Genomic DNA, 26,101 nt, shown 5'->3' with positions numbered 1-26,101 from the left:
CCTGGTTTTAGTACTGAAAATCCTGTATCATGGGCAAATTGAGACAATTGGCCACCCTAGTTCAATCCTTCCTACAAAAATAGTGAAATCATTTAAGAATGTAGTTCAGCAGGGCTTTCCTGGTGGCGCAGCGGTTGAGAGTCTGCCTGCTGATGCGGGGGACACGGGTTCGTGCCCCGGTCCGGGAAGATCCCACATGCCGCGGAGCAGCTGGGCCCGTGAGCCATGGCCGCTGAGCCTGCGCGTCCGGAGCCTGTGCTTCGCAACGGGAGAGGCCACAGCAGTGAGAGGCCCGCGTACCGCAAAAAAAAAAAAAAAAAAAGAATGTAGTTCAGCAGTGTCTTTTTAAAAATGTTTCATGAAGGAGTATACATAACAAAAAATGTCTGCTCGAAGGATAATAATGAAATTAGCACTTGGTATACTGACCACCCAGCTTAAGAAATAGAACATTACCAGCACTGTTAAGCCCCAGCATATATCTCTCCTAAATTGTATTCCCTCCGTCCAAGGATTAACCACAATTCTAATTTTGCTTTTATCATCCTCTGGCTTTTAAAAAAATAATTACTTTGCCAAATAAGTATTCCTAAGAAATACATGTTTTAGGGTTATGCTTTGAACTTTATGTAAATGGACTTATTCTGTTCGTGTTCTTCAGCAGCTTTCTTTTTCCACTCAGCATTAAGTTTATGAGATTCTTCCAATTGATGCATATACCTATGGTTTGCTGCTTTTTATTGCTAAAAATATTTTTTCCTTTCTCCTTTCAGTGATCATTTGGTTTGTTTCTCACTTTTTGTTATTATAAAAAACACTGTTAAGAACTTTCTTGTTCATACCTCTTGGTGCATGTGTTCAGGGGTTTCTCTAAGATGCTGGGCCATAAGTGTTATGCACCTTAGCTTTACGAGATAATGTCCAAAGTGATTGGACCAGTTTATGTTCCAATCAGCAGTTACCATTGTTCCATATCCTAACCATAAGTGTCTATTTTTGTTTTTCACTTTTTATTTTGAAAAATTATATATTCACAGGAGATAACAAAAAAATATAAAGGGAGGTCCCATGTATCTTCAGCCAGTTTTCCCCAATGGTAACATCTTTCATAAATATAGTATAAAGTCCAGGAAATTGAAATTGGTACAATACACAGAACTTATGGAGATTTCAGTAGTTTTTTATTCACTTAGTTGTGTGTGTATATGTATGTGTGTGTGTGAGTATATGTAGTTTTATATAGTTTTATCACATGTGTATATTCATGTAACCATCACCACAATGAAGATACAGCACTATTCCACCTCTATAAGGTTTCTTCATTCCATTCCTTTATAGTTACACATCATCCTGCTCCCTAACCCTTAGCATTTTCTAATCTGTTTACCATCTCTATAATTTTATTTCATGAATGCTATATAAATATAATCATACAGTATGTAACCTTTTTTAAAAAAGATTTATTTATTTTTGACTGCGTTGGGTCTTCGTTGCTGCATGTGGGCTTTTCTCTAGTTGCGGCTAGTGGGGGCTACTCTTCATTATGGTGTGGGGGCTTGTTGCTGTGGCTTCTCTTGTTGAGGAACATGGGCTCTAGGCAAACGGGCTTCATTGTGGCACGTGGGCTCAGTAGTTGTGGCGCACGGGCTTAGTTGCTCCGCGGCATATGGGATCTTCCGTGACCAGGGCTCGAACCCATGTCCCCTGCATTGGCAGGTGGATTCTTAACCACTGCACCACCACGGAAGCCCAGTATGTAACCTTTTGAGAGGCTTTTTTTGCTCAGCCAATTCCCTTGCAATCCACCCAAGTATTAATACATTTTTAAAAGTTTCTGTGTAGTATTCCATGTTATGGATGTGCCACAGTTTAACCATTTACCTATTGAAGGATATTTGGATTGTTTTTAGTTTTAGGCGATCACAAATAAAGCAGTTATAAACATTTGTATACGGGTTTTTGTGTGAACATAAGTTTTCATTTTTCTGGGATAAATGTCTAAAAGTGCAATTGCTAAATCATATGATAACTACATGTTTAGTTTTATAAGAAACTTCCAAACTGTCTTCCAAAGTGCCTGCATTATTTTGTGCATATGAGTGATCTGGTTTCTCCACATCCTTGCCAGCATTTGGTGGTGTCACTTTTTTTTTTTGGCTGTTCTAATAGGTGTATAGTGATGTTTCATTGTAACTTGCATTTTCCTAATGGCTAATAATGTTGCATTTGATAAATGTCTTTTTAAATATTTTTTGTTTACTTTTTCCCTTGTCAATATTTAGAAAACTAAATGTTTAAAGAGAGGACCACCTCAGCAAATTTATTCAAAGTTTGGATCACTGCCTATTGTGGCTGAGAAGGTGAGAGGGGGAAAAATGAGGATACTTGGTCAGATAAACTCAGGCTTTGTTGTAAGTGCTATTTAAATGCCATCAGTTATTTAAAATCATTCTCAGCTATTTCTTTTCCCCACCGAAGTCTGCCAGTGCAGGCCATTCCAGGAATGCAAGCACCCAAAACCTGCAGACAATGCAACATTACAGGCCACATAGCCTTCAGAAACTGGCTGAAGTTTCTGAACCTAGATGTCTCTACAAGCCTTCTAAATCAACTTCTCAATGTGAAGCTGTACCTTCTGACTCAGAAAAGTCCATTTCCATTTGTAACAATTTGTCTGAACTTTTGATGGCAATGCAGGATGAGCTGGACCAAATGACTATGTAAGTATTTATCAGAAGAAGTAGCAAGATATTTAGGTATCTTTTTTTCTTCTCAGTCTTTCAAACAATGCCACTTATAAATTCTTAAAAGTCTTACTTAGCCATTTGGATTTATTTTGATCTGCAGATTTGTTGTCATTGATTTTTCATTATATTTGTTGTATTTAAATTGCATTTTTATTATCTATGTGTAATTACTACTTTTTCCGATTTAAAGTGTTTCTGTATTCCCAAGATCTGAACTGATAGACAAATATTTCTGTCATTCTAACAAATGGAGTCTGGTGACCTTAAATTGTAACTCACAAATACTTTTATAAGAAAGATTCTCCATTTGTTTTTTATAATCTTTTTAGTTAAATGAATGATTTCATTAGACAAATAGGAAAGCAATTTCTTGTTTTAGATTCTGGCTGGTCTGCATTACAAGTTTGAAGCATCCATAGTAAACAATATTCTTTATGGGATATATATTTTAAGCTTCAAGTTTAAATATATATTCAACAAAAATTCCAGAAAATATGTGATTTGGGCGGCCAGCTAGTTGAACTAAGACCTCTGTAGAAGATATAACTAGTTCTATTGGCAGTTTTTCTTTGAGTAACCTATCACCAAATCTAGGGATTTCTCAGGCAAATACTTCTATAGCTGGAATTCTTCCACAGATTCTACATTAAGAATTCCAAACTTGGAATGAAAAAGAGTCCCTTAATGCCTCTAGCTAAGGACATCAGAATATTTTACTACATTTAACTGTAAACATCAAGGATTCAGACCTTTTTTTTAAGATTCTTTAAGGTCCTAAGTCTAATATATTTCTAAATATGTCTAATCTCAAATCATAAGAGCCTGTTTGTAATTACCATAGATTTAATTTGATAACCCTACAGAAAGAGACTGTCTTTGAAGGTTAATATTTAACTCTGATTAAAATTTATGATTGAACAGAATATTGTCTAATTGTGACAAAGACATATACTATAAACTGTAATAGTGCTTGATATTTGCTTTTCTTTCATAGGGAGTACCAAGACCTGCTGAATCAAATGAAAGAAACTGAAAGCCAATCAGTCTGTGAAAACATAGAATGTGAACTAGAATATTTAGTCAAGAAAATGGAAATTAAAGGAGAACAAATTTCTAAACTAATGAAGCATCAAGACAATGTAAGAGGCTTTAGTAAAAGATTTTAATGAAAAGATAATGTATCTGGATTCAGTGTTATACCTCTGTATGACCTTCCAAATTTGAGGCCTGTATGTATGGCTTAGAGAAAAGATGATAGATAGGAATCCCTTAGGCTTATTATAGAGTCATCTGTCCATTGAAATAACATGGCCTCCTATGTAACTCTCCAAGATAATACAAAGAAAAGGAAACAAGGAAGTTTAGTTCTGGGAAATTCCCTGGTGGTCCAGTGGTTAGGGCTCGGCCCGTTCATTGCTGGGGCCCAGGTTCAATCCCTGGTTGGGGAACTAAGATACTGCAAGCCTCATGGTGTGGCCAAAAAAAGAAAAGAAAAGAAAGTTTAGTTATGTATTCAAAAATAAGTTTGGGAAAGTTAAGAGGTAGGCTAGATTTGCTTTACAGCTCTCCCAGTTATCCTTTTAGCATTCTTTCCCCTTATCCCTCTCTTCCCTAATGCCTTAATGAAGCCCCTTATGTCAACAGGTGTCTAATGCATATATAAACCTGGCTTCTGAAGCAGTACCCCAACTCTAAAACTGCTATTTCCAGTTTCCCAGAACAAGCTATGCTGTGTTCCATTCCCTGGGGACCTGTGCTCACCTAGCTCTAGAGGGGTGATGAGGGGGACTCTATCCTTGTGTGTAAATTCTTAACAGCTAAGAATGGCATAACAGTTTTAATATTTTAATGAAAAAATCATGGAATATTATACTTTATCCCAAGACAATGACTCCATTCTTAGTACGATTATGCTACTGGAACAGAAAGCAGAGAAAATCTTTCCAGGAACCCTCAGGTCATATCATGTAGCTATCTGCCTATGGAATAATCAGCATTCATATAAGTTGGTGATATATTAACCTCACAATTAAGCCTTCCCCACTTTTATAGGAAAGTAATAAAGAATGCAGAATTTTACTGCCTTTACTCTTCTATGGCCAATAAAGAAAGAAAGAAGGAAATGAAATTTTGAAGCAAACATTTTCACTTTACTGGCTTTTAAGTCTATAGTAAGTAAATTTTTTGTATGATTGTGTTAGGGTGAAGATTATATAACTTGTATACTTTCTTAGAATCACACAGGAGAAACTTGAAAGGAATAGAAGAATAGTCTTTTTTTTTTAATTTAGGAAGTGTGTACATAATATTTTGAAAATATTATTTATATTCCAAAGTAACTATAGCAGTATAAAATTTCAAGCATTTTTAGACAAATAGAACACCAGATACTTAGCCAATGTCTAGACCAGCTCTACAAATTAGGCTGTGCTTAAGTGAAATAGATTAAGTAATGGAGGGAATTCCCTGGCGGTCCAGTGGTTAGGATTCTGCGCTTCCACTGCAGGGGGCACAGGTTGGATCCATGATTGGGGAGCTAAGCCGTGTGGCCTGGCCAAAATAAATAAATTAATTTAATTAAATAAATATTTAAAAATTTTAAAAAGATTGAGTAATGGACTGGACTTTGAAGAAATAGGTTTTGACTAGTTTATAAGTTTTGTTTTGTTTAATTCTGTCTACCCAATCATTACTAGATACTCCTCAATGAGATAAAGTTATTCCTTTGCCTTTTTTTTTAAACTGGCATTCAGTAGTACTTTAAATTCATGAATACTTTAAATTAAAAAAAATATATATATATATAGACTCTATAAACTTGATGTCCATTCCTAGCACCAAATCTTCGCTTTGTTGTTAATATCACCTGAAAGGTCCTTCTCTCACCTCCCTGTTCTGCAGATTTTTCCCATTTCATATCTTACATAAACATTCCTTCCTCTCAGCTTCTCCAGCCCACATTGATCTTGTCCTACTTTTAGCCTTCTCAGATATATACTTTTTGTCCTACTCAAAGTTATTGTGGCTTGAATTATTCTCTAGTTGTCACATATATGCTTTGATTTCACTAATAAGAGCAGTAAACTCCTTGAAAGCAAAGATTGTTTTATTCATTATATTTCTATCTAACTAGCACAGTGTTAGGCATGTAATAGGTATTCAATAAATAAAGACTTAACAAACTTTTTAATTTCACATAATCTTTAAACCATCAATCCAATCCATCTACTGTAAGGTATATTTTAAGTATATTTTTCACTAAAATGTTAGATTTTTTTCTCTCCAGGTCCGCAAACTGCAGCAAAAGGTTCAGAATTTGAAGATAAGTGAAGCTTCAGCTATTCAGAAAGAAGATAGCAACTGTAAAGGATCAAAGAACATAAAAAATAGCCCCAGAAAATGTTTGCTAACTAACTCTCCTCAAAATAACAGCAACTTTCGTCCAATACGAGTCCATAATCTTCAAATGAAATTGAGAAGAGATGATATCATGTGGGAACAGTAACACAGTAGCAAAACTGTCACCTTAAATGAACTTTGTCAGTGAGATCTTGAACTATCTAAAGTGGTTTTAATTTAATATACCTTTATGAAATTTTGAATTATGTTTCTAGCCTCTATAAAGTGTCAAATTGTAGTATTTTAAAATTAGTGCCTAATGACCTCCTAAGAGCCCCAAATAATAAATGATTGCATTCTTGTTTTTCTTATTGACTGAAGTACCTAATCTTGTGTTAGAAACATTGTTCACTTTGCAGATACCTTAAGATAAATTTAAAAAATTATACTAGACTGATATTTAAAACAGTCAAATTTGAGATACAAGTGCCGTAACACTTTTTCATTTAGTAGGCTTGGAACCTTAAGAACCAATATAAAATTAACAGAGTATGGAAAGGTCTTTTAACTTTCCTGGTGCTTCCTCCCTATCTTGTTTTAGAGCTGGGAAATGTTTTTCTTTTTTGGAAAGGGAAAAGCTTTGGGAAGAGGCCTTTAGCCCAAGTTTTTATGTGACAATTACAAATAGGAACCCATAGTTACTTAATTTTTAGATGACAATAACTCAGCTGTGGAAGCCTTCCTCTGCTATTCCCATTCTCTTTTACAAATCTAGCTTTGTTTTTTTTGATCTTATTCCTTTGTAACTATATTTTTGATATTTTGATTAGTGGTACCATAAGAGATTTCTTTGTACATATATGCTTTATAATAAATTTATATTTGTTGACCTATCTTTCCAGAAGCCTATGGAAACTAGTACAACTCTTCTGAACTTATTTGGTTTCTCATCAGAATCCTTTGGGGCAACTAGAGAACTGGAGTCATCAACTGAAGTAGAACTAGAAGACTGACAGAAAAGGCATAACAGAAGTGAGGAACTCAGAAGATAGGGTAGCAGTTTAAGAGATGGTGATTCCAAAGGAATTGGGAGGTACATCTTTATCTACAGCTGGGGGGATGTTCAAGCTATAGGTGTGAAAGAATAAAAAGATCAACATCTTGGGGAGCTAGGAAAAGCAATTTTTTAAAAGACAGTCCTTATATCCTCCTAGGAAATCCCAAAAAGTGTGTGCAGGAGAAAGAGGGTAATTGTGGACCCTCTGTTGGGGGAGGAAGAAAACTCAGTCTCATTGAGAGAAGAGGTGCTGTTAGAAGACCTTTCCATACCTGAAGTGGGGAGATGACTGAAAATCGGTACATTTATACTTGGAATTGTCCTTGAAAGCAACTAATGGCTGAGATAAAAGTTTCTCTCCCTTTGGTTCAAATACTACATTTGTCCTTCACCCACTTTCACTCCCTCTCCCTTTACAGCACCTTCAGCCCCAGAGATGTCACAGACTGCTTCGTCTAAACTCAGTTTCATCACCTTACCTATTTTTCAGCTTTGCCTTTTCTCCTCAAGAATGTGAGTGCTCGGTGCTTTGTGTCCACCTAGAGGGGTGGGATAGGGAGGGTGGGAAGGAGACGCAAGAGGGAGGAGATATGGGGATATATGTATGCATATAGCTGATTCACTTTGTTATACAGCAGAAACTAACACACCATTGTAAAGCAATTATACTCCAATATAAATGTTAAAAAAAACCCAAAACCTAAAACTCCCAACAGAAGGTGAAACTGATTAACCAGAAGTGAATCAAATAGAGAACTTGAGAATGAGAAAGCAGTGGTAAAGTTGTTCTAGTTAGCATAAGTTTTGTTTTTATAATAATAATCACCATCATCTAAAATAAAATCTTTGGAAACTGTGGTTGTAGAACAGAGGTTAAAATTGACATTTCTTCAGGTTATTTCCATCATTATCTCAGAGTTTCATCTTTTTTCACGGTCTTCCTTTTTTTCCTTATTTTCCTAACCATTGTCCTTCCCTTTGAAAGCCATGTGCCGAGATAATCTATCCAAGATCATATTTGCTTAGTTCCTTCAAAGACCCTTTCCTCTCTCTGGTATTAGTCATTCAATTTCCTGATTTTACCCTTAATTTTGATTCATGAACTGCACCTTCTCAGTAATCTTGGCTTCATACTAACTGAATCGTGGCTGTCTTCTATGATACTGTTTTCTACTGAAATCTTGATTCTTTACGTAAGGAGACATACATTTTCTAAGTGTTAACTTCTGATTTCCTTCATCTGTTTAAAGAATAATATTAGAACATTGAATAAACTACTTTGAATGCTTGCTTAATATATTCGTCATTTTATGTATAAAAACATAAGTGATAATTGCTAAGACAGCCTTATACAATTAATTTGAAATTACTTACACATTTTTAAAAAATCTAATGTTGGATTAAGGTTTTGCATGTGTTCAAGTTTGGAAAGACTTGAACTTAACTCCATTAGATGATGTCTCCTTTTGTGAATCCAATTCCACTATTCTATATACATTCTTCAGGAATTTCCTCTTTTTTCTAGAGATCTGTTCATCCAGGTCTCCTCTTCACTGCTTTAAAAAAAAAAAACTGGTAAAAAATGGCAGATATGCACACTTGCTGCTGTTGACACTTTGCTCTGTATCTCATTCTAATTTCCTGCCACCAGCTCCCAGACTGATCTATATCTTGGCAATTCCCTGTGACAATCTGTTCACAGTACCATCTACTGTTTTAAAGATAAAGTCATTATTGTTACATCCTGAATAACAGTAACAAATGACCTTTCACACCTACTAAAACAATGACTTGATGATTACTGATACATTTTTCAATCAGGACTACAGCAAACGACCCTGATGCACGTTATAAAAATAGTAAAATTAGGGCTTCCCTGGTGGCGCAGTGGTTGAGAGTCTGCCTGCCGATGCAGGGGACATGGGTTCGTGCTCCCGTCCGGGAAGATCCCACATGCCGCGGAGCGGCTGGGCCCGTGAGCCATGGCCGCTGAGCCTGCGCATCCGGAGCCTATGCTCTGCAACGGGAGAGGCCACAACAGTGAGAGGCCCGCGTACCGCAAAAAAAAAAAAATAGTAAAATTAATTCAAAGGTTTGAAGATTTTTCCCTTTCCCCTTCTTCCCTTCCTATTCCAGAGATACTTCAGCTTTACTGCTAGACTGGCTGCTTTGTTAATGTCATCAAATAAGGCAAAGAGCAGACATATGCACATTGTTGTTTAACATACCACCTGAATCAGGAATACAGTAGTCCAGACTATTTTGAAACATATTTCAGGGCTTTTTCCAGCCGATCACCTCACCCAAACAATGATCCATTCCTCCCATTTCTGAGTGCCTGGGAGCAGTTGCCTTTTCAGATTTGGAGGGGACTTGGGTAGCATAAGATAAATTAGATTCTTAGTTTTGTATATTTGGCTTCTTTTTCCCTCTTGTCAGTATTCCACTTGAGCTGTTTCATATTGTGCACCTTTCTTCCCTTCTCACCAAAGGGCTGACCTCAGGAGACAGAAAAGAGCAGGGTTTGTTGTAGCTAATTAGAGAGGGTAGATACCTGGGACACTGGCTGGCTACCAGCATCACAGTAACTCTTGAAGATCTTTGCATTTAACAAACATTTGCCAAACATTTTATTATGTACAGGGCTCTGTACTAAGTTCACTGTTTTTTTGTTGTTGTAGGTTATTTTTGTTTGTTTTTCGTTTGTTTTTTCCTTCTTGAGAATATGTCTAACAGCTTGAGGTCTTTACATTAGTAAGTCATATAACTTTAGTGAATCATAATCATAAATCCTAGAAAACTATGTACTAGGCCAATTTAAGCCTGATATTTGATATTTAATATGGGAGCTAATTTCTTTGTTTCCTTTCTTACAAGATTATGTATATATATATAAATTATAAATATATATTTATATATTATATATATATTTACAGTACACACACACACACACACACACACACACACACACACACACACACACACCCTTACCCTCTATATCTGCTTACAGTGCTCATTCCCAATGTGTTAACCTTCAGTCTTAATTTACAAAGCAAACATCTCAAATCATCAATAATAAAATGTGCTGGTGTTCAGTAATAATGTATAAATTTCATTTTTTTCTTTTTCTATATAAAAAGAAAATAAAATTCAATTATGCTTAAAAAAAAAAACAAAAAAAGAATGTGAGTGCTGTAGTTTATACTTAGCAAAAAACTCACCAGGACTATTAATGCAGCCCTATCTTTCTGTGCCTTTGTTTTCTATGCACTTAGGACAATGGCCGGACAGATTTATCAGTATTGAAGTCATTACTTTTGGAAATGTATTACTAAAACAAATTACCATAAGAAATTAAATTCATTTAAGGAACACTTGAATATTTCAATTAAGAATTGAGACATTTCTTGCAAAATCAGTGTAGTGTAGTAGAAAAAAACATAGATTTCAGAATTAGGAGACTTGGATTCATGTTGTGATTCTGCCACTTAGTAGTTTGGGCGATCAAATAACTTTTTGGAGCCTCCATTTCTTACTTGTAAAGTACTACTTGTAAAGGTAGTACTTGTATTACTACCTACTTCATAGGGTTGTTGTGAGATTAAATGAAATAACATGTCAAAGCACCCAGCAGAAGTGTTGGCACTGAATAAAAACTCAATAAATGTTAGATCTGAGTAGCCAAAAAAAAAAAGAAAAAATTGTCGTAGAACCTAAGTTTGCATGGGTTAAACCCTGAAAGCAAGAGCCAAAAGGTACTCTTCAAAAAAGTGAGAATATTCTAATTTAGTTTTTTTTTTTTCTTTTTCTATGTGCCTGGGAGGAAATTGCTTTGGCTTGTTTCCTGGCTCAGGTTTCTAGTGGGGGGTGGGTAAAGAATATAGTCCTACTATGGTGCAGAAATACATAATCACACACAGCAACTTGGTTTGGAGTTTGTGTTGTTGGGGTGACATTTATTAGGAAAGACAATAAGGAATGGTCTCTCGTTGCTCGATCACAATTACTGAACTCAAAATGTATCTCTGCTCACAGACTGCTGCTTGCCTTTGACTGCTCAGGGGGTGGAGCAAATGATTTCCTTCCTGGATGGGGCAGTCTATGGTCAGTGTACAACAGTTGCTGTAGCAACCCCGCAGCTGTGCTCTGCCTAGCAGAAACTCGGTAGGATATCATAGATTTTGTTCACTTAAGTAAAAACAGGTTTGTTTGTTTTTTATTTAATCAGAAATTGAAAAAAATGAACTTGGAACTTTTTAGCCAAGACAGGTCTCAACTTTGATGAAACTGTGAAACTAGAAAGTTTGAGTGTCTGAAGCAGGAGGTATTGTGACTATTCTAATCCTGGAAAGAGGAGCTGGGATCTTGAATTAACTGTACTTGTGTGGGTCATTGGCAACATAGCCATTTTTATCAGGTTGTAGCTAAAGGTAGGAGGGTTGGAGGGAAATGCTCAGTTTTTAGCAGTATAAAATTAAAGAAGGAGATACTTAATACAGTGGGCTAACTGGCTAGGATGGTGTGCTTGAAAATTATTTCTGAGTTTTTTGTATAGCCTTCAGGGGAAAAGGTGGGTTGGTCATGCGCAATGGAAGGAGTGCTCACTGTGGCCAAAAATGCACCAGCTGCCATTGTTGGTGTAGAGTAAATAGTGAAACTCCTAATGGGGTTTCCTGGAACTCTATTCAGCTGTAACTAAAGCTGTACCTACGGAGAACATTTAATTGTATGTGAAGTTTAGATAAGTATAAGCCGACTCCCAGATGTACAACAAGACAAACCTATCTAAGGCATAAGAGCATCTGTGAGATTAAAAAAATTCTTTATGGGTGCCATGGCACCTTCTAATTAAAGTAAAATGAGGATAAATAAAAATAATTGACTTGTCACTGATGTGAAAATAAATTCACCTCTTGGTAATTAAATAGACCTTGCCAATGCCTCAGCTTTTTTCTTCATACTTATTTTCATGTAACTTTCCTCCTTTAATTACTTTTTTTTTGTATTTTGTTACGTAAGGAGAATTAGACATAACAAAATTGTAAATTTAAAGTTTTAAAATATTGTCTAGACCAGAGTTTGTTTTGAGTATAGCTGTAAATGGTTTACTTAAAGAATCAGGGGGATTTTTTTCCTGGTGGGTTTTTTGGGAGTGTTCTCCTTATGGGTACAGTGTCATTGCATTCTCATTTGGTGCAAGAGCCTACTAGATGCCACAGGCAATCATTAGAATTATAACAGTACACCCCCACTGAAGAAATGTGTTTTTATTATATATGCACGGTCCGTTGTATCCTATGTGTTTAACAGTTTTAACAGAAAATATTAGAGAAGCAAATTGATCTCTTGTTACTTTATGCTCTGAGGTGGGTTTTTTGGACAATATAAGACTTGTAAATGACCAGTTCAACAGTCTGTAATGTTGGGAGACTGGATCCAGGTTGGAGGTGGAATGTTGGGCATTATGAATTTTCTGTCAAAGGAAGATAAAAAGTTCTATGAATGGTATAATCAGCTTTCTAGAATAATCTTTTAAAATAAAGATGAAGTTATCCACCATACTTTCTGCACAGATTTTGCTTGTCTAACTTCCCCTCATTCTTCAGGTCTCAACTAACTGCTGCCTCTAAGAAGCTCTCTTTAAGCCTCCTCTTCACACCCCTACCTGCTCCGAATTCTGGCTTAGCTGCCTTTTCTGGATATTTTTCCTATCTTTGTACTTCGCACATTTTCTTGTTATCATTTGTTTGTTTGTCTTCCCATAGATTGAAAGCTCCCTGAGGGTAAGATTCTTTCTTGCTCACCACGGTAGCCCAGCACCTAGCATAATACCTGCCCTGTGCAAGTAGCCTCTCAATAAATATTTAATAATTACATTTCATGAAACTACATTAACCTTATTATGTGGTCTCATCCGGAGTGAGCATATTGGGTCAGGTACTGCTGTTTCAGGCACTGGTTCAGCTATTCTGCTGTTTCATCTTTTAAGGATATGTGACCATATTTTACATAACCACTAGTTAAGAATACTTCAGTATTTTATTATTTGTTTCTTTGCGGGCACAGACAACAGGCACTCAGAATGATGCTTTCTTTGATATTATGATGCCAAGAGGAAGAGGTTTGAGAACCAAGGTAGTTCTTTACTTGTATATTGGTGTGTTTGACTTGTTCATTCAGCAAGTATTTATTGATCTCTAATAATCAAGGATTTGTTGATCTCAAGATACTTTGCTAGTTGCTATGGGAGATTCAAAGACACACATGGATTCTGTCTTCAAGTTGCTTATAGTCTGATAGGGGAGATAAGACTTATACGTAAACATACAAGGAAAAAAAGCAATAGGTGACACAGAGGTATAATGACCAGCACAGAATAGATGCCCTAAAAATATTTGTCTACCAAACCTTTGTTTTCAACCATTAATAGATAAAGTTGGCCTGTTTGTATTTCTTCATTCGCTATCTTTATATATATGGCAGAATTGGTCTCGGATTCTTAATTTTCTATAGGCTTGTTGATTGAAGATACCAGTTCACCTAGTAATCTCAAACAAGTACTGCCACATAACAAGCATCAAATTCAAAGACATGAGTAGAAAGAATGGGTATGAAACACGGAAGTAAATGGGAAGGGAGTGGAGAATGAGGGGGGCAAAAGTCAAGCAATAATGATATAGACTGCAACAGAAAAATAATATAGAGACAGTTATATTCCAGAGGCCAATTATTGACTTGCACAGAATTATGCAAATGATTGCCAGTCACTTTCCTTATGAATTTAAGCCATTCAGTTTCCTCATACTTCATCTTCCTTATCACTTAGGCCAGGTCAATATTTTTCAAACTGTAGCTCGTATCCTATTAATGGATTGTGAAATCAGTTTAGTGGGTCACTACCAACATTTTGAAAATAATATAGAATAGCATTGAAACTATCAGAGTGCATCACACATAGAGAAGGTGGTGGTGTTTCATGAAACTTTGTGAGTACTGAATTATAATTTAAAATGTAGTCCTAAATGTTATTTGGAAAAGAAAAAGCCAGCTCTTAATAAATGTTCAAAGGGAATGAATTTGAAAGATGTTGTAGAGGAAAGTGAGATAGCCAGTTTAAAATAGGAATACTCCTGAGGACTTCCCTGGTGGTCCAGTGGGTAAGACTCTGTGCTCCCAATGCAGGGGGCCCAGTTCAATCCCTGGTCCGGGAACTAGATCCCACATGCATACCGCAGCTAAGAGCCCACATGTCGCAACTAAACATGCCACAAGGAAGATCCCGCATGTGGCAACTAAGACCTGGTGCAGCCTAAATAATCAAACAAATATATAAATATAAAATAAAATAAATAAAATAAAACAGGAATACTCTGAAATCCCCTGCTATGGCTTGTGGCAGACTACTGTTTAGTCCAGAAATACCATTTCAAATTTGTTTTGTATGTTCTACAGATAGAAGTCCCATTTTAAATGTAACGGTATTTACATTTGCTGGTCTATAGAATACTCTTTTCAAAACACTAGCCAACCTACATTAGAGGAGTGTTGTTTTTCTAATGTAGATACAAATAAATATATTCAACATGAATTCCTTAACAAATGGCCCTGTTATTCCTCACTCATTGTTTCTATCTAGACAGTGCCTGTGTGTGGAATCTAACCAAGCTTGGGTCTTATGGATAGGAAAGAAATTTTTTCTGTATGGTGCTTGAGACAATTTTAAAATGCATAAAGAAATGAGATTTGTGGGAGAAAAACTGTGTGCATGTCTTGAATCTGAAATGAGCAAAAATGTATCCCTTGACAAACCCTATTTGTCTGAGCATCAACAGTCAACAACACTAAAAAAAATTTAAAACCTGGTGTACCACCCACATGACACTCTTTAAAAACATGTCATTTTACTGAGCTGATAAAATATTTTTAAATGAGTGAATGGGAGTATATAAATATCTTATCTGAAAAATACCTTCATTAAATGAACTAACTACCAACTGAGAGGCTGTATTTCTGTGACTTTTGATGTCCTTTTCAACATATTTCTTCATGGCCGTATCAGCTCTGGGCTATGGTCAGAACATAGGAAGAAGTGCCATAAGGAAGTGAACATTAGAATGATGTTCATTATAATAGGATTCTAGTCACTTGTGAAAGTTTATTCACCACTACAAATTATTAAAGGTGCTTAAATCATTAAATAGATTTTAGTCTTTATGAAAAGAGGATTGTAATGTGAGCCAGACCTTCTAGTTGTAGTTAAAATAATATACTTTTGACCTAATTTTGTTTAATCTGATTAAGTAAATTTTAGGATAAGTTCTGAAAAACCTTGGAAGATATTCTTTGGTTAGTTTCCTTAAAGTTAAGTGTACAGGGCTTCCCTGGTGGCGCAGTGGTTGAGAGTCCGCCTGCCGATGCTGGGGACACGGGTTCGTGCCCTGGTCCGGGAAGGCCCCACATGCCACAGAGCGGCTGGGCCTGTGAGCCATGGCTGCTGAGCCTGCGCATCGGAGCCTGTGCTCCGCAACGGGAGAGGCCACAGCAGTGAGAGGCCCGCGTACCACAAAAAAAAAAAAAAAAAAGTTAAGTGTACATTGACTTGTAGGGTATTTCTCAGAAAAATCTATTACTGAACTAGTACAGAATGTGAATCATTTCTTGCCTGAAATATAAGATTGCTGTTTACAGGGCACTTGTCCAGAATCTTCTTGCTGAATTGGAAAGTATTTCACTTTTCATCACTGTAGGTTCTTTTAACTTCACAAATGTGTTATTCAAAACATAAACCCTATTGGTACACAGGAAACCCATTTAAAATTAAATTTTAAAACACTCTTGAGAATTCCATGGAACATTTTTGGTTTTATAATTTATAATTTCTAGCAAAAGAAAAAGTACCTTTAATACTTTAAAAATATATTTTCAGAGATAGCTGAACCCCAAATATGTAATACATGTGAAAGAATAGCACTATTAATATCTTAAATATTGAATGTTGGAGCATAAGATTTAAAAATTACCTTCATTTTCCCCAAAATAAGCTAAGCCACAAATTTAAAGCTGGGAAATTCAGTACCAGAATTAAAAGAAATTATTTCTAGGTTAAGAAGTTCTATGTTTTACTTTAATCTCAAAAGGAACTGGTCTTTTAAAAACTTATTCTATGATTTTATGTATATAACTCTTTGGTTTGATAAACTTGGAAGAATTTATATCAGTATTACATACTATGCTTCTGTCTTGTGGTGTGATTTAAATATTGGGCACCTAAGCTAAATTTTCAGAGAGGGTCCTTTTTACTTTGTTGTTTTACAGTATAGCTCTCAAGTAGAGTGAGGGCTGTGCCTTTGGTATTTAGGTAGAATGTTTTCCTGTGATTTCTAATTCTCAGAGCCACTTCTGAGCATTTCTACGGATATTCCGCAGAAAGTGAAGTTTGATTCTCTTAATCAGTCTACTAAAGTACTATTGATACAAACTACCACTGGCTGAAATAAAACATAAACCACTCAGAGACTAAAGCATTCAGAAAAGAAAAGGAGTTTATATGCAAAGAAGATTTGTAAGGGAGTCCAAGCTATAGAAGGATAGCTTTCACAAATTAAAGATATGACAAGTATTTAAAAGAAAAAAATAACTTACAAAAATACCAAGGTCACCAAGTTTACAGTTACCCTCTTCAAGGTGGAAAACAGCAGTTTTCTCACATAATTGTCATATCCAAAAAAGTCATCACATATCTTCAGACATCAGCATTGCCAAAATCAGGGATACTGTTGTTTTTATCAGAGAATAACTTACAGGAAAGACTCAAGGTTTCATTTACTGGGGAAACAAAAACCAGGCCGATTGACTGTTTTTGATGATATTACTTTATCTCAGGGTTGCAAAGTGTGTTTTCAGGGGTCCCCAAGGTCACCCTTGGGTTCAGTGACTCACTAAAGAATACATAGAACTCAGAAAAGCTATTATACTCACGGTTATGGCTTATTGCAGCAAAAAGACACAAATTTAAATCAGCAACTCAAAAATGGATATAAGGCAAAGTCCAGGAAACACCAGGCATGAGCTACTACTTGTCCTCTTCCAGTGAAGTCATTCAGACAGCACTTAATTCTAGCAACGATGTGTGGTATGCTTGGAGTATGGCCAACCAAGGAAGCTCCTCTGAGCTTTGGTGTCCAGGTTTTTAAATTGTGGGCTGGTCACATAGCATGGCTGACTGCACATGTGACTGACTTTCAGTCTCCATCCCCTCTAGAGGTTAAGCTGATACTAAATGGCTGAAAGCCCCCACCATAAATCACATTGTTAGCATAGATTATCTGGCAGGGCATAAGACTCCCAGGTAAACTAAAAACGTTTTTATAAGGCAGAATATTCCAAGGGCTTAGACGTTATCTCCCAGGAATTGAGCAAGTGTGAAATCTTTCTTCGGAATGTGAAAGGTTTACACAGCCTAGACAGACTATGTTAATCCTTTACTACACAGTGTTGTTTTATTTCGTTTTCTGATTTTGGAATGTGATGTGCATTGCTTACTCTGGTTAAGGTGTCAATTTTGCCTTCAAATTTCCTCCTAAGGCATGGCTTTGACGACATAAATTTGTTTAGTGTTTTTCTGATTCAATATCATTACTTTGATGTTTTGTTTTTATTATGTAAATTGATGAAAGGTCACACATATACAAAAACCTTGTAATTTGGTTAATAAAACTAGAGTCACATGATACTAAAATTTAGGAGTTAACTTTGTCTGAAGGCTTTGTAAAGTTCATATGATTGTCATTACTTTTATATGTAAAATATTGCTCTTATCAGCTCATATACCAAGACCAGGAACCAAGAACCATCCAGTTCACCTCAAGCAAGTTGCTTGGACCTTGTTTAATAATGAGATTTGAGACATGGCCATGGTTACAAAAGCAATTTTTAAGTAAATGCCTTGCAGAAAGGAGAATATTTTTATGGAACCTATGTAAAATAGCGTCATGGCCATAAAAAGTAAGGAACTAAGTAAAGGTATTTTGTGTAATTTTAACCAATTTTATTATTTTGGAGTAGTTTTTTATGTCATTTTCTCCAGAATCATAATTTTTGTGTTTCTCTAATAATGTATTACTTTTAAGCTATACTGAGAATTTTCATAGAATTTTTTTTTCTGAATTCCAAAGGCTCTGTTGGAACATGATGCCATTTAAAGAGTGTTTCATTCCAGTTTATACAAGTGTGGCCAATAGAGAGTTTGAAATAAAGAAGAAAGGAATTTTTCTTATATGTCCATTAGATATAGAACATTAGTCATAATTAACTAATTTACTCCTGGGTAAATAATTCTTGTTTTTCTGATTTTGGGTGAAGCAATCTATTTCACAAAGTTATCTGCTTCTGGATTTAAAGAATCCTAGAAATCCTGACTCTATCTTTGGTAGTCCGACAGGTATTTTTTTGTCATGCTGACATCAGCTTATACTGAAAAGTCTGCTTCCATGAGTCTACTCCCTGTAGAGTCAACAGTTATGAGTATGATAAAAGTCTTTACTGAGGCTTTCACTATTTTCATGTTTCTGCCAGAAGACTCAATTTCTAGTCTGTGTAGCTCATAATAGGGACTTAAGACTAGGCAAATGTAAGGAAAAAGAAGAAACTATCTATGGATGACAAGACTCAGTGGCTCATGTTAATTTGTAATAGCCAACAATGATAGAATAGTGAAGAGTGAAATCCCTTTTTTCTGAAATAACACATAATCACTTTATGAGGATTTAGTTAATAATTACCTTGAGAGAAAAACTATATTATGGACAGAGTAGGCATTAAGTAGTCTCCATGTTCTTTTGATTTATCCCATAAAACATCTTGGGATTGTCAACTGGAAACAAAATATTTCTTTTAAAAAATTAATTTTTAAAAATAGGTTTTGTGCCAATTTTTGTAGATGGACATGACTATTTTTCTGTCCAACCTGAAAGTTGCACAATTACTAAAGTATCTTTATTTTATATTAATGCATTTTACTTAAAGGCAATTAAGTTAAACTTCTCTTACTGATTTGCAAGTTCTTTTCATATTGAGGACTTGATAAGCAGGATGACTTTTACAGAAGTTTTGAGCTAATAAATAATCTGGAGTATATCGAACATATCATTTTTTTTTTTTTTTTTTTTTTGCGGTACGCGGGCCTCTCACTGCTGTGGCCTCTCCCGTTGCGGAGCACAGGCTCCGGACGCGCAGGCTCAGCAGCCATGGCTCACGGGCTCAGCCGCTCCGCGGCATGTGGGATCTTCCCGGACCGGGGCACGAACCCGGGTCCCCTGCATCGGCAGGCGGACTCTCAACCACCGCGCCACCGGGGAAGCCCCGAACATATCATTTTTAACACTCCTTTTATAGGATAAATGAGCAAACCTTTGTGGCTGTCTGGCAGCTGTTTAGGAAACCCCAAAGACAACTTTGGTATAAAAGACATAGTAAAGAGTTGTTTATTCTGAATTTGGGGGCTGAATTTGGGAAATGCAATATCAAAAAATGTTATCAGAGGAGAAAAGATATTAGTAAGTGATTAAATAAAGTTTACAGGCAATATTTTAAATAAACTAAGCATCAAGTAATGATACTTACTAGGGAACTTTTTCAAAGATGAACTTTTTTTTTTCCCCTTGAACCATTTTTATTGACAAAAGTAAACAAACATAGAAGTTTATAAAAATCAGATCTTCTTGAGATAAACTTCACTTAGATATCTTATAAACACTCAATTCAACATCATATTATATTAATTAATACCCTCTGTAAATCAACTCTTACTTCTGACTTTTGTCTCTCTATTCTTGATAACATTATCTCAGTCATTCACTTTCATTTGTATCATTTTTTTAAATTAGATTCCACATATGACTGATATCATATTTGTCTTTCTCTGTCAGACTTCACTAAGTATGACAATCTCTAGGTCCATCCATGTTCCTGCAAGTGGCATTATTTCAGTCTTTTTAATGGCTGAGTAATATTTCACTGTATATATGTACACATTATTTTTTTTTACATCTTTATTGGAGTATAATTGCTTTACAATGGTGTATTAGTTTCTGCTTTATAACAAAGTGAATCAGTTATACATATACATATGTTTCCATATCTCTTCCCTCTTGCATCTCCCTCCTTCCCACCCTCCCTATCCCACGCCTCTATGTGGTCACAAAGCACCCTGTGCTATGCAGCTGCTTCCCACTAGCTATCTATTTTACATTTGGTAGTGTATATATGTCCATGCCACTCTCTCACTTTGTCACAGTTCACCCTTCCCCCTCCCCATATCCTCAGGTCCATTCTCTAGTAGGTCTGTATCTTTATTCCCGTCTTACCCCTAGGTTCTTCATATTTTTTTTTCTTAGATTCCATATATATGTGTTAGCATACGGTATTTGTCTTTCTCTTTCTGACTTACTTCACTCTGTATGACAGACTCTAGGTCCATCCACCTCACTACAAATAACTCAATTTCGTCTCTTTTTATGGCTGAGTAATATTCCATTGTATATATGTGCCACATCTTCTTTATCCATTCATCCAATGATGGACACTTAGGTTGCTTCCATCTCCTGGCTATTGTAAGTAGAGCTGCAATGAACATTTTGGTACGTGACTCTTTTTTTTTTTTTTTTTTGCGGTACGCGGGCCTCTCACTGTTGTGGCCTCTCCCGTTGCAGAGCACAGGCTCCAGACGCGCAGGCTCAGCGGCCATGGCCCACGGGCCCAGCCACTCCACGGCATGTGGGATCTTCCCGGACCGGGGCACAAACCCGTGTTCCCTGCATTGGCAGGCGGACTCTCAACCACTGCACCACCAGGGAAGCCCTACATGACTCTTTTTGAATTATGGTTTTCTCAGGGTATATGCCCAGTAGTGGGATTGCTGGGTCATATGGTAGTTCTATTTGTAGTTTTTTAAGGAACCTGTATGCTGTTCTCCAGAGGAACTTTTGTTTAAACAAACAGTTCAAAGGTATGGCAAAAGCACAAAATGTTAGGCTCTCAAGAGTATTTTGGTAATACAAGAAACCTCTGCTATTTGGGCACTAAATACTTTTTAACTGCTTTTTGTTCCAAGTAGACATATACTCAAAGATTAATTTGTCAATTTAACAGAAAAGAAAATCCAAATTCTAGTTCTACTCTTTTGAATGCCCTCCATATTTTATAGAGTAGGATTCACAAGTCTTTCCTTCATCTTATAAATAAATTCATTTACATCTAGCTAACATTCTGGCACAACCAGACAATTTTACTTTAAGACAAAGTCATTTTCCTTTTCCCATGATATTTATCATGAGAAATAAAAATTCATCATTTTGCATATAGACCTCTTTACAGACACATAAATATTCCTTTACATTTCTTAAAAAGGAATATACCAACATATCTCAGTTTCTCATATATATCTTTTCAACCTGTTAATTAATGGTCACTTACAGTGTATAAAAGCGAAGCCAGGGGTATGTTAAAACTATGTTTGTTGACCCAGTATTTATTTCATTCTCCACAAATGACTTGCTTAGATATTGTAATTTGTATCCAAGGATTATTAATTAAATGATTAACTCAATTTAATATTAGTTTAGGAATTAGAGGGAATTCCTTGGCAATCCAGTGGTTAGGACTCAACCATTTCACTGCCAAGTGTTCAGGTTTGAACCCAGGTTGGGGAACTAAGATCCCACAAGCTGAGAGGTGCAGCCAAAAAAAAAAAAAAAAAATTAGAAAAATTTCTATAAAGTTTAATTAATTAGGTTTTTTTGGGTTTGTGGAAACAAACCCAAGCCTTTCACGAGTTATACTAGTATGCTAACATTTTAATTTACATTGTGATAAGATCAGGAAAGAGACGTATAGTTGTTTTAAGACAGCATTATTAAGCTAGTCGAATTTGTTCAAGGATTCACCTTGATTAGAAATACAGGGCTTCCCTGGTGGCGCAGTGGTTGAGAGTCTGCCTGCCGATGCAGGGGACGCGGGTTCGTGCCCCGGTCCGGGAAGATCCCACATGCCGCGGAGTGGCTGGGCCCGTGAGCCATGGCTGCTGAGCCTGCGCGTCCGGAGCCTGTGCTCCGCAATGGGAGAGGCCACAACAGTGAGAGGCCTGCATACGCAAAACAAACAAACAAAAAAAAAAAAAAAAAAAAAAGAAATACAAATTTTTGAACTTCGTATTTTCTATTTTTTATACTTAATTTTTAAGAGCTCTTCAAATTAAGTTTAAAAGTACTAAAGTTTATTAATATTTCTCTCTCCTCTGTCAATTTACATTGCATTACTTATTTTGTCAACCTGTAAACAAGGCAATTAATTTAACTCATAGCTAAAAGTTTTTTTTTCCTTCTGCATATAGGCTTCATTAAGAGAAATATTTTTTTAAGAATCAACAGACTTAAAGCAATGAAAGTTGGATGTTTCCTTCCCTTTCTAAAAATTCTTGAGTTCTCTATTTTAAATTTATAAAAGTGTTCTGTAGTCTCTGTAAGCCAATCAAAAAAGGAATGCAATTAAATTTAAGAGACTTATAATCTAATTTTTCTTTAGAGCAGGTTTTCTCAACCTTGGCACTATTGACATTTTAAGGAGATAATTTATTGTTTGGGAGGGCTCTCCTGTGCATTGCAGCATAGTTAGCATCCCTGACCTCTATCCACTAGACGTCAATAGCACCCCCATACACAAACACAATTGTGACACCCAGTAATATATCCAGTTATGGCCAAACGTCCCCAGAGCAGAAAAGGATCAAAATGACTCCCAGTTGAGGACCACCGCTCTAGAAATAGGCAAAGGTGCTCAGAAAATATATGCCCTCACTTAACAGATAAACATATTAATCTTATGGGAAAGCTATGAAAAGAGCTCTGGAGAGTTTATAGCTGGACTTCTCTCTCTTTGTGTGTATGCTATTTTTGTAGTACTGTTCAGTCAGATCGTGGGTTGAGCTGGGGGCACAACTTTAGATTTATTAACACCCTGTTTTTGGACACCAAGCTGTTCCTCACATCTTTACTTGACTCACTTGTGTATTTATGCTTTCTTATTTTCTTTTGAGAGGAGAGAGGGTAAAAGTTATGCACCCAGAGCTTTTTAGATTTCTTGCAGTGGTCATGAATTTCTAGGCAAGCCAGTAGCAATCACTCTTATTCAATCACATTGTGATAAGATCAGGAAAGAGACGTATTGTTGTTTTAAGACAGCATTATTAATATATAAATTCAGGCTCGTTTGTAGAATGGTTATACAAACCAAAAGAACCTTTAAAGTCTCTCTCTACCCTTTGCTCTAAAACCATGTGAAAATAATTTCTAATTTTATCCATTGTGTATATTCTCTTTGATGGTAAATCTGGTATTGGAATTAGATATTCCTATATAGTGAGTACAACTTTTCTGACCTATTACTCTCAAATCGCATGCTGAGGAAGAGAGAAATTTAGCTTCAGAGAGAAAGTTATAATTGTAAACAGACTATTGTTAAAAGCTGTGCCTTCCTTTTGCAAAGAGGAAAAGAGTCTTTTTAAAAAATACACAAAAAGAACCAACAATCTTAGTTTTATAACATTAGCCACAGATAGATCAAATGTAATCAAAGTACAAAAAATTTATTGGCTGATGGTAGCAGCTCCAGGTCTCCAGTGGCTGCTCTCCATTCCTATGGGCACAAAAATATTTTTTTCTTAATTACTTTGAACTCAGAGTGTCACACACATGAAAAACAGCACAGAGGATATCATCAATGGTTAGGCAACAATAATATAAATCAGTAATGTAGAGAATGATATGAACAACTTCCTAACTTACTACTGAAACTAGTTATCAGATTGACTAAATCAATGTCTCAAGACCCAGAAGCAAAGGGAAGATGTATCTCAGATGACAAAAGATAACAAAATCCTCAAGACAAATATAAAGTACAATCAGATATTCTGTCATAAAAACCTCATAAAGATCAGACAGTAAGAACATTAAAATCTATATTATCAACATTGCTGCCACCAAATGAGAAATTAGTGGTTGTGTACAAATCAGAACCAGCATGAAAAAAGACGTGACCAGGAAACAACCAAACAAACATAAAGAGTCAGAAAAAGAAATAGAATCAACTAGATTAAAATCCTGTTGCCGAAAAGAACAGAGCTGAAGGCATAACCCTTCCAGACTTCAGGCAATACTACAAAGCTACAACGTGGTATTGGGACAAAAACAGACATATAGATCAATGGAACAGAACAGAGAGCCCAGAAATAAACCCACACACTTACGGTCAATTAATCTTCAACAAAGGAGGCAAGAATATACAATGGAGAAAGAGTCTCTTCAAATGGTGTTGGGAAAAATGGATAACCGTATATAAGTCAATGAAGTTAGAATAGTCCCACACACCATACACAAAAATAAACTCAGAATGGCTTAAAGACTTAGGTATAAGACATGACATTATAAAATTCCTGGAAGAGAATATAGGCAAAACATTCTCTGACATAAATTGTACCAATGTTTTTTTTTTCCCTAAATTTTTCAAAAAATTTATTTATTTTTGGCTGTGTTGGGTCTTTGTTGCTGCGCGCGGGCTTTCTCTAGTTGCAGCAAGCCTGGGCTACTCTTCGTTGAGGTAAACAGGCTTCTCATTGCAGTGCCTTCTCTTGTTGTGGAGCACAGGCTCTAGGCACGCAGGCTTCAGTAGTAATGGCACGCGGGTTCAGTAATTGTGGCTTGCGGGCTCTAGAGCGCAGGTTCAGTAGTTGTGGCGCATGGCTGTGTTGCTTCACAGCATGTGGAATTTTCCTGGACCAGGGCTCGAACCCACGTCCCCTGCATTGGCAGGTGGATTCTTAACCACTGCGCCACCAGGGAAGCCCTCTTTTTATTTATTTATTTTATTTATTTTTGCTGAGTTGGGTTTTAGTTGTGGCACACAGGATTTTTTGCGGCATGCGGGCTTCTCTCTAGTTGTGGCATGCGGGTTTTCTCTCTCTAGTTGTGGTGCGTGGGCTCCAGCACACGTGGGCTCTCTAGTTGAGGCGCGTGAGCTCAGTAGTTGTGGTGTGCGGGATGTGGGATCTTAGTTCCCTGACCAAGGATTGAACCCACATCCTTGCATTATAAGGCATATTCTTTACCACTGGACCACCACAGGAGTCCCTGGACCAATGTTTCCTTAGATCAGTCTCCCAAGCAAAAGAAATAAAAGCAAAAATAAGCAAATGGGATGTAATCAAACTGATAAGCTTTTACACATCAAAGGAAACCATAAATAAAACGAAAAGACCACCTGTGGACTGGAAGAAAATATTTGCAAATGAAGCGACTGACATGGGTTCAAGTTCCAAAATAAACGGTTCATACAACTCAATATAAAAAAAAAAGCAACCCAATCAAAAAAGGGGTAGAAGACCTAAAGAGACATTTCTGCAAAGAAATACAGATGGCCAACAGGCACACGAAAAGATGCTCACCTCACTAATTACTAGAGAAATCCAAATCAAAACTGCAGTGAAGTATCACCTCACACCAGTCAGAGTGGCCGTCATCAAAAAGTCTATAAATAATGAATGCGGGATAGGGTATGGAAAATAGGGAACCCTCCTACACTGCTGGTGGGAATGTAAATTGGGGCAGCCACTATGGAGAACTGTATGGAGGATTCTTAAAAAACTAAAAATAGAGTTACCGTATGTTCCAGCAATCCTACTGGGCATATATCCAGAAAAGATGAAAACTCTAATTCAAAAAGATACATGCACCCCAATGTTCATAGCAGCACTATTTATAATAGCCAAGACAAGGAAGCAACCTAAGCATCCATTGACAGAGGAATGCATAAAGAAGTCGTGGTATATATATACAATATTACTCAGCCATAAAAAAGAATGAAATAATGCCATTTGCAGCAACATGGATGAACCTAGAAATTATCATAC

The 26,101-nt window shown here is 36.3% G+C and overlaps 1 protein-coding gene across 5 annotated transcripts in view; it reads left to right on the top strand.

Annotated features, from left to right (window-relative positions):
• Window positions 1-26,101, top strand: part of CEP57L1 (centrosomal protein 57 like 1) — a 107,745-nt gene that overhangs the window by 54,463 nt on the left and 27,181 nt on the right. For 2 of the 5 annotated variants that reach the window (XM_032651600.1, XM_032651602.1), the window contains exons 7-10: window positions 2,283-2,360; window positions 2,479-2,720; window positions 3,742-3,886; window positions 6,034-6,461. In XM_032651600.1, the coding sequence (XP_032507491.1) occupies window positions 2,283-2,360; window positions 2,479-2,720; window positions 3,742-3,886; window positions 6,034-6,252 (684 nt within the window). In that variant the 3' untranslated portion in view covers window positions 6,253-6,461. Of the gene's footprint in view, window positions 1-2,282; window positions 2,361-2,478; window positions 2,721-3,741; window positions 4,919-6,033; window positions 7,657-11,178; window positions 11,308-26,101 lie in introns of those variants that run through there. The other 3 variants (XM_032651598.1, XM_032651601.1, XM_032651599.1) reach the window with 3 other exon arrangements.

Source organism: Phocoena sinus, chromosome 12 (genome assembly GCF_008692025.1).
Source record: "Phocoena sinus isolate mPhoSin1 chromosome 12, mPhoSin1.pri, whole genome shotgun sequence".
Lineage (NCBI taxonomy): Eukaryota > Metazoa > Chordata > Mammalia > Artiodactyla > Phocoenidae > Phocoena > Phocoena sinus.
Note: the sequence above shows the minus strand (reverse complement) of the source record. Positions and strands in the feature narration are given on the sequence as shown.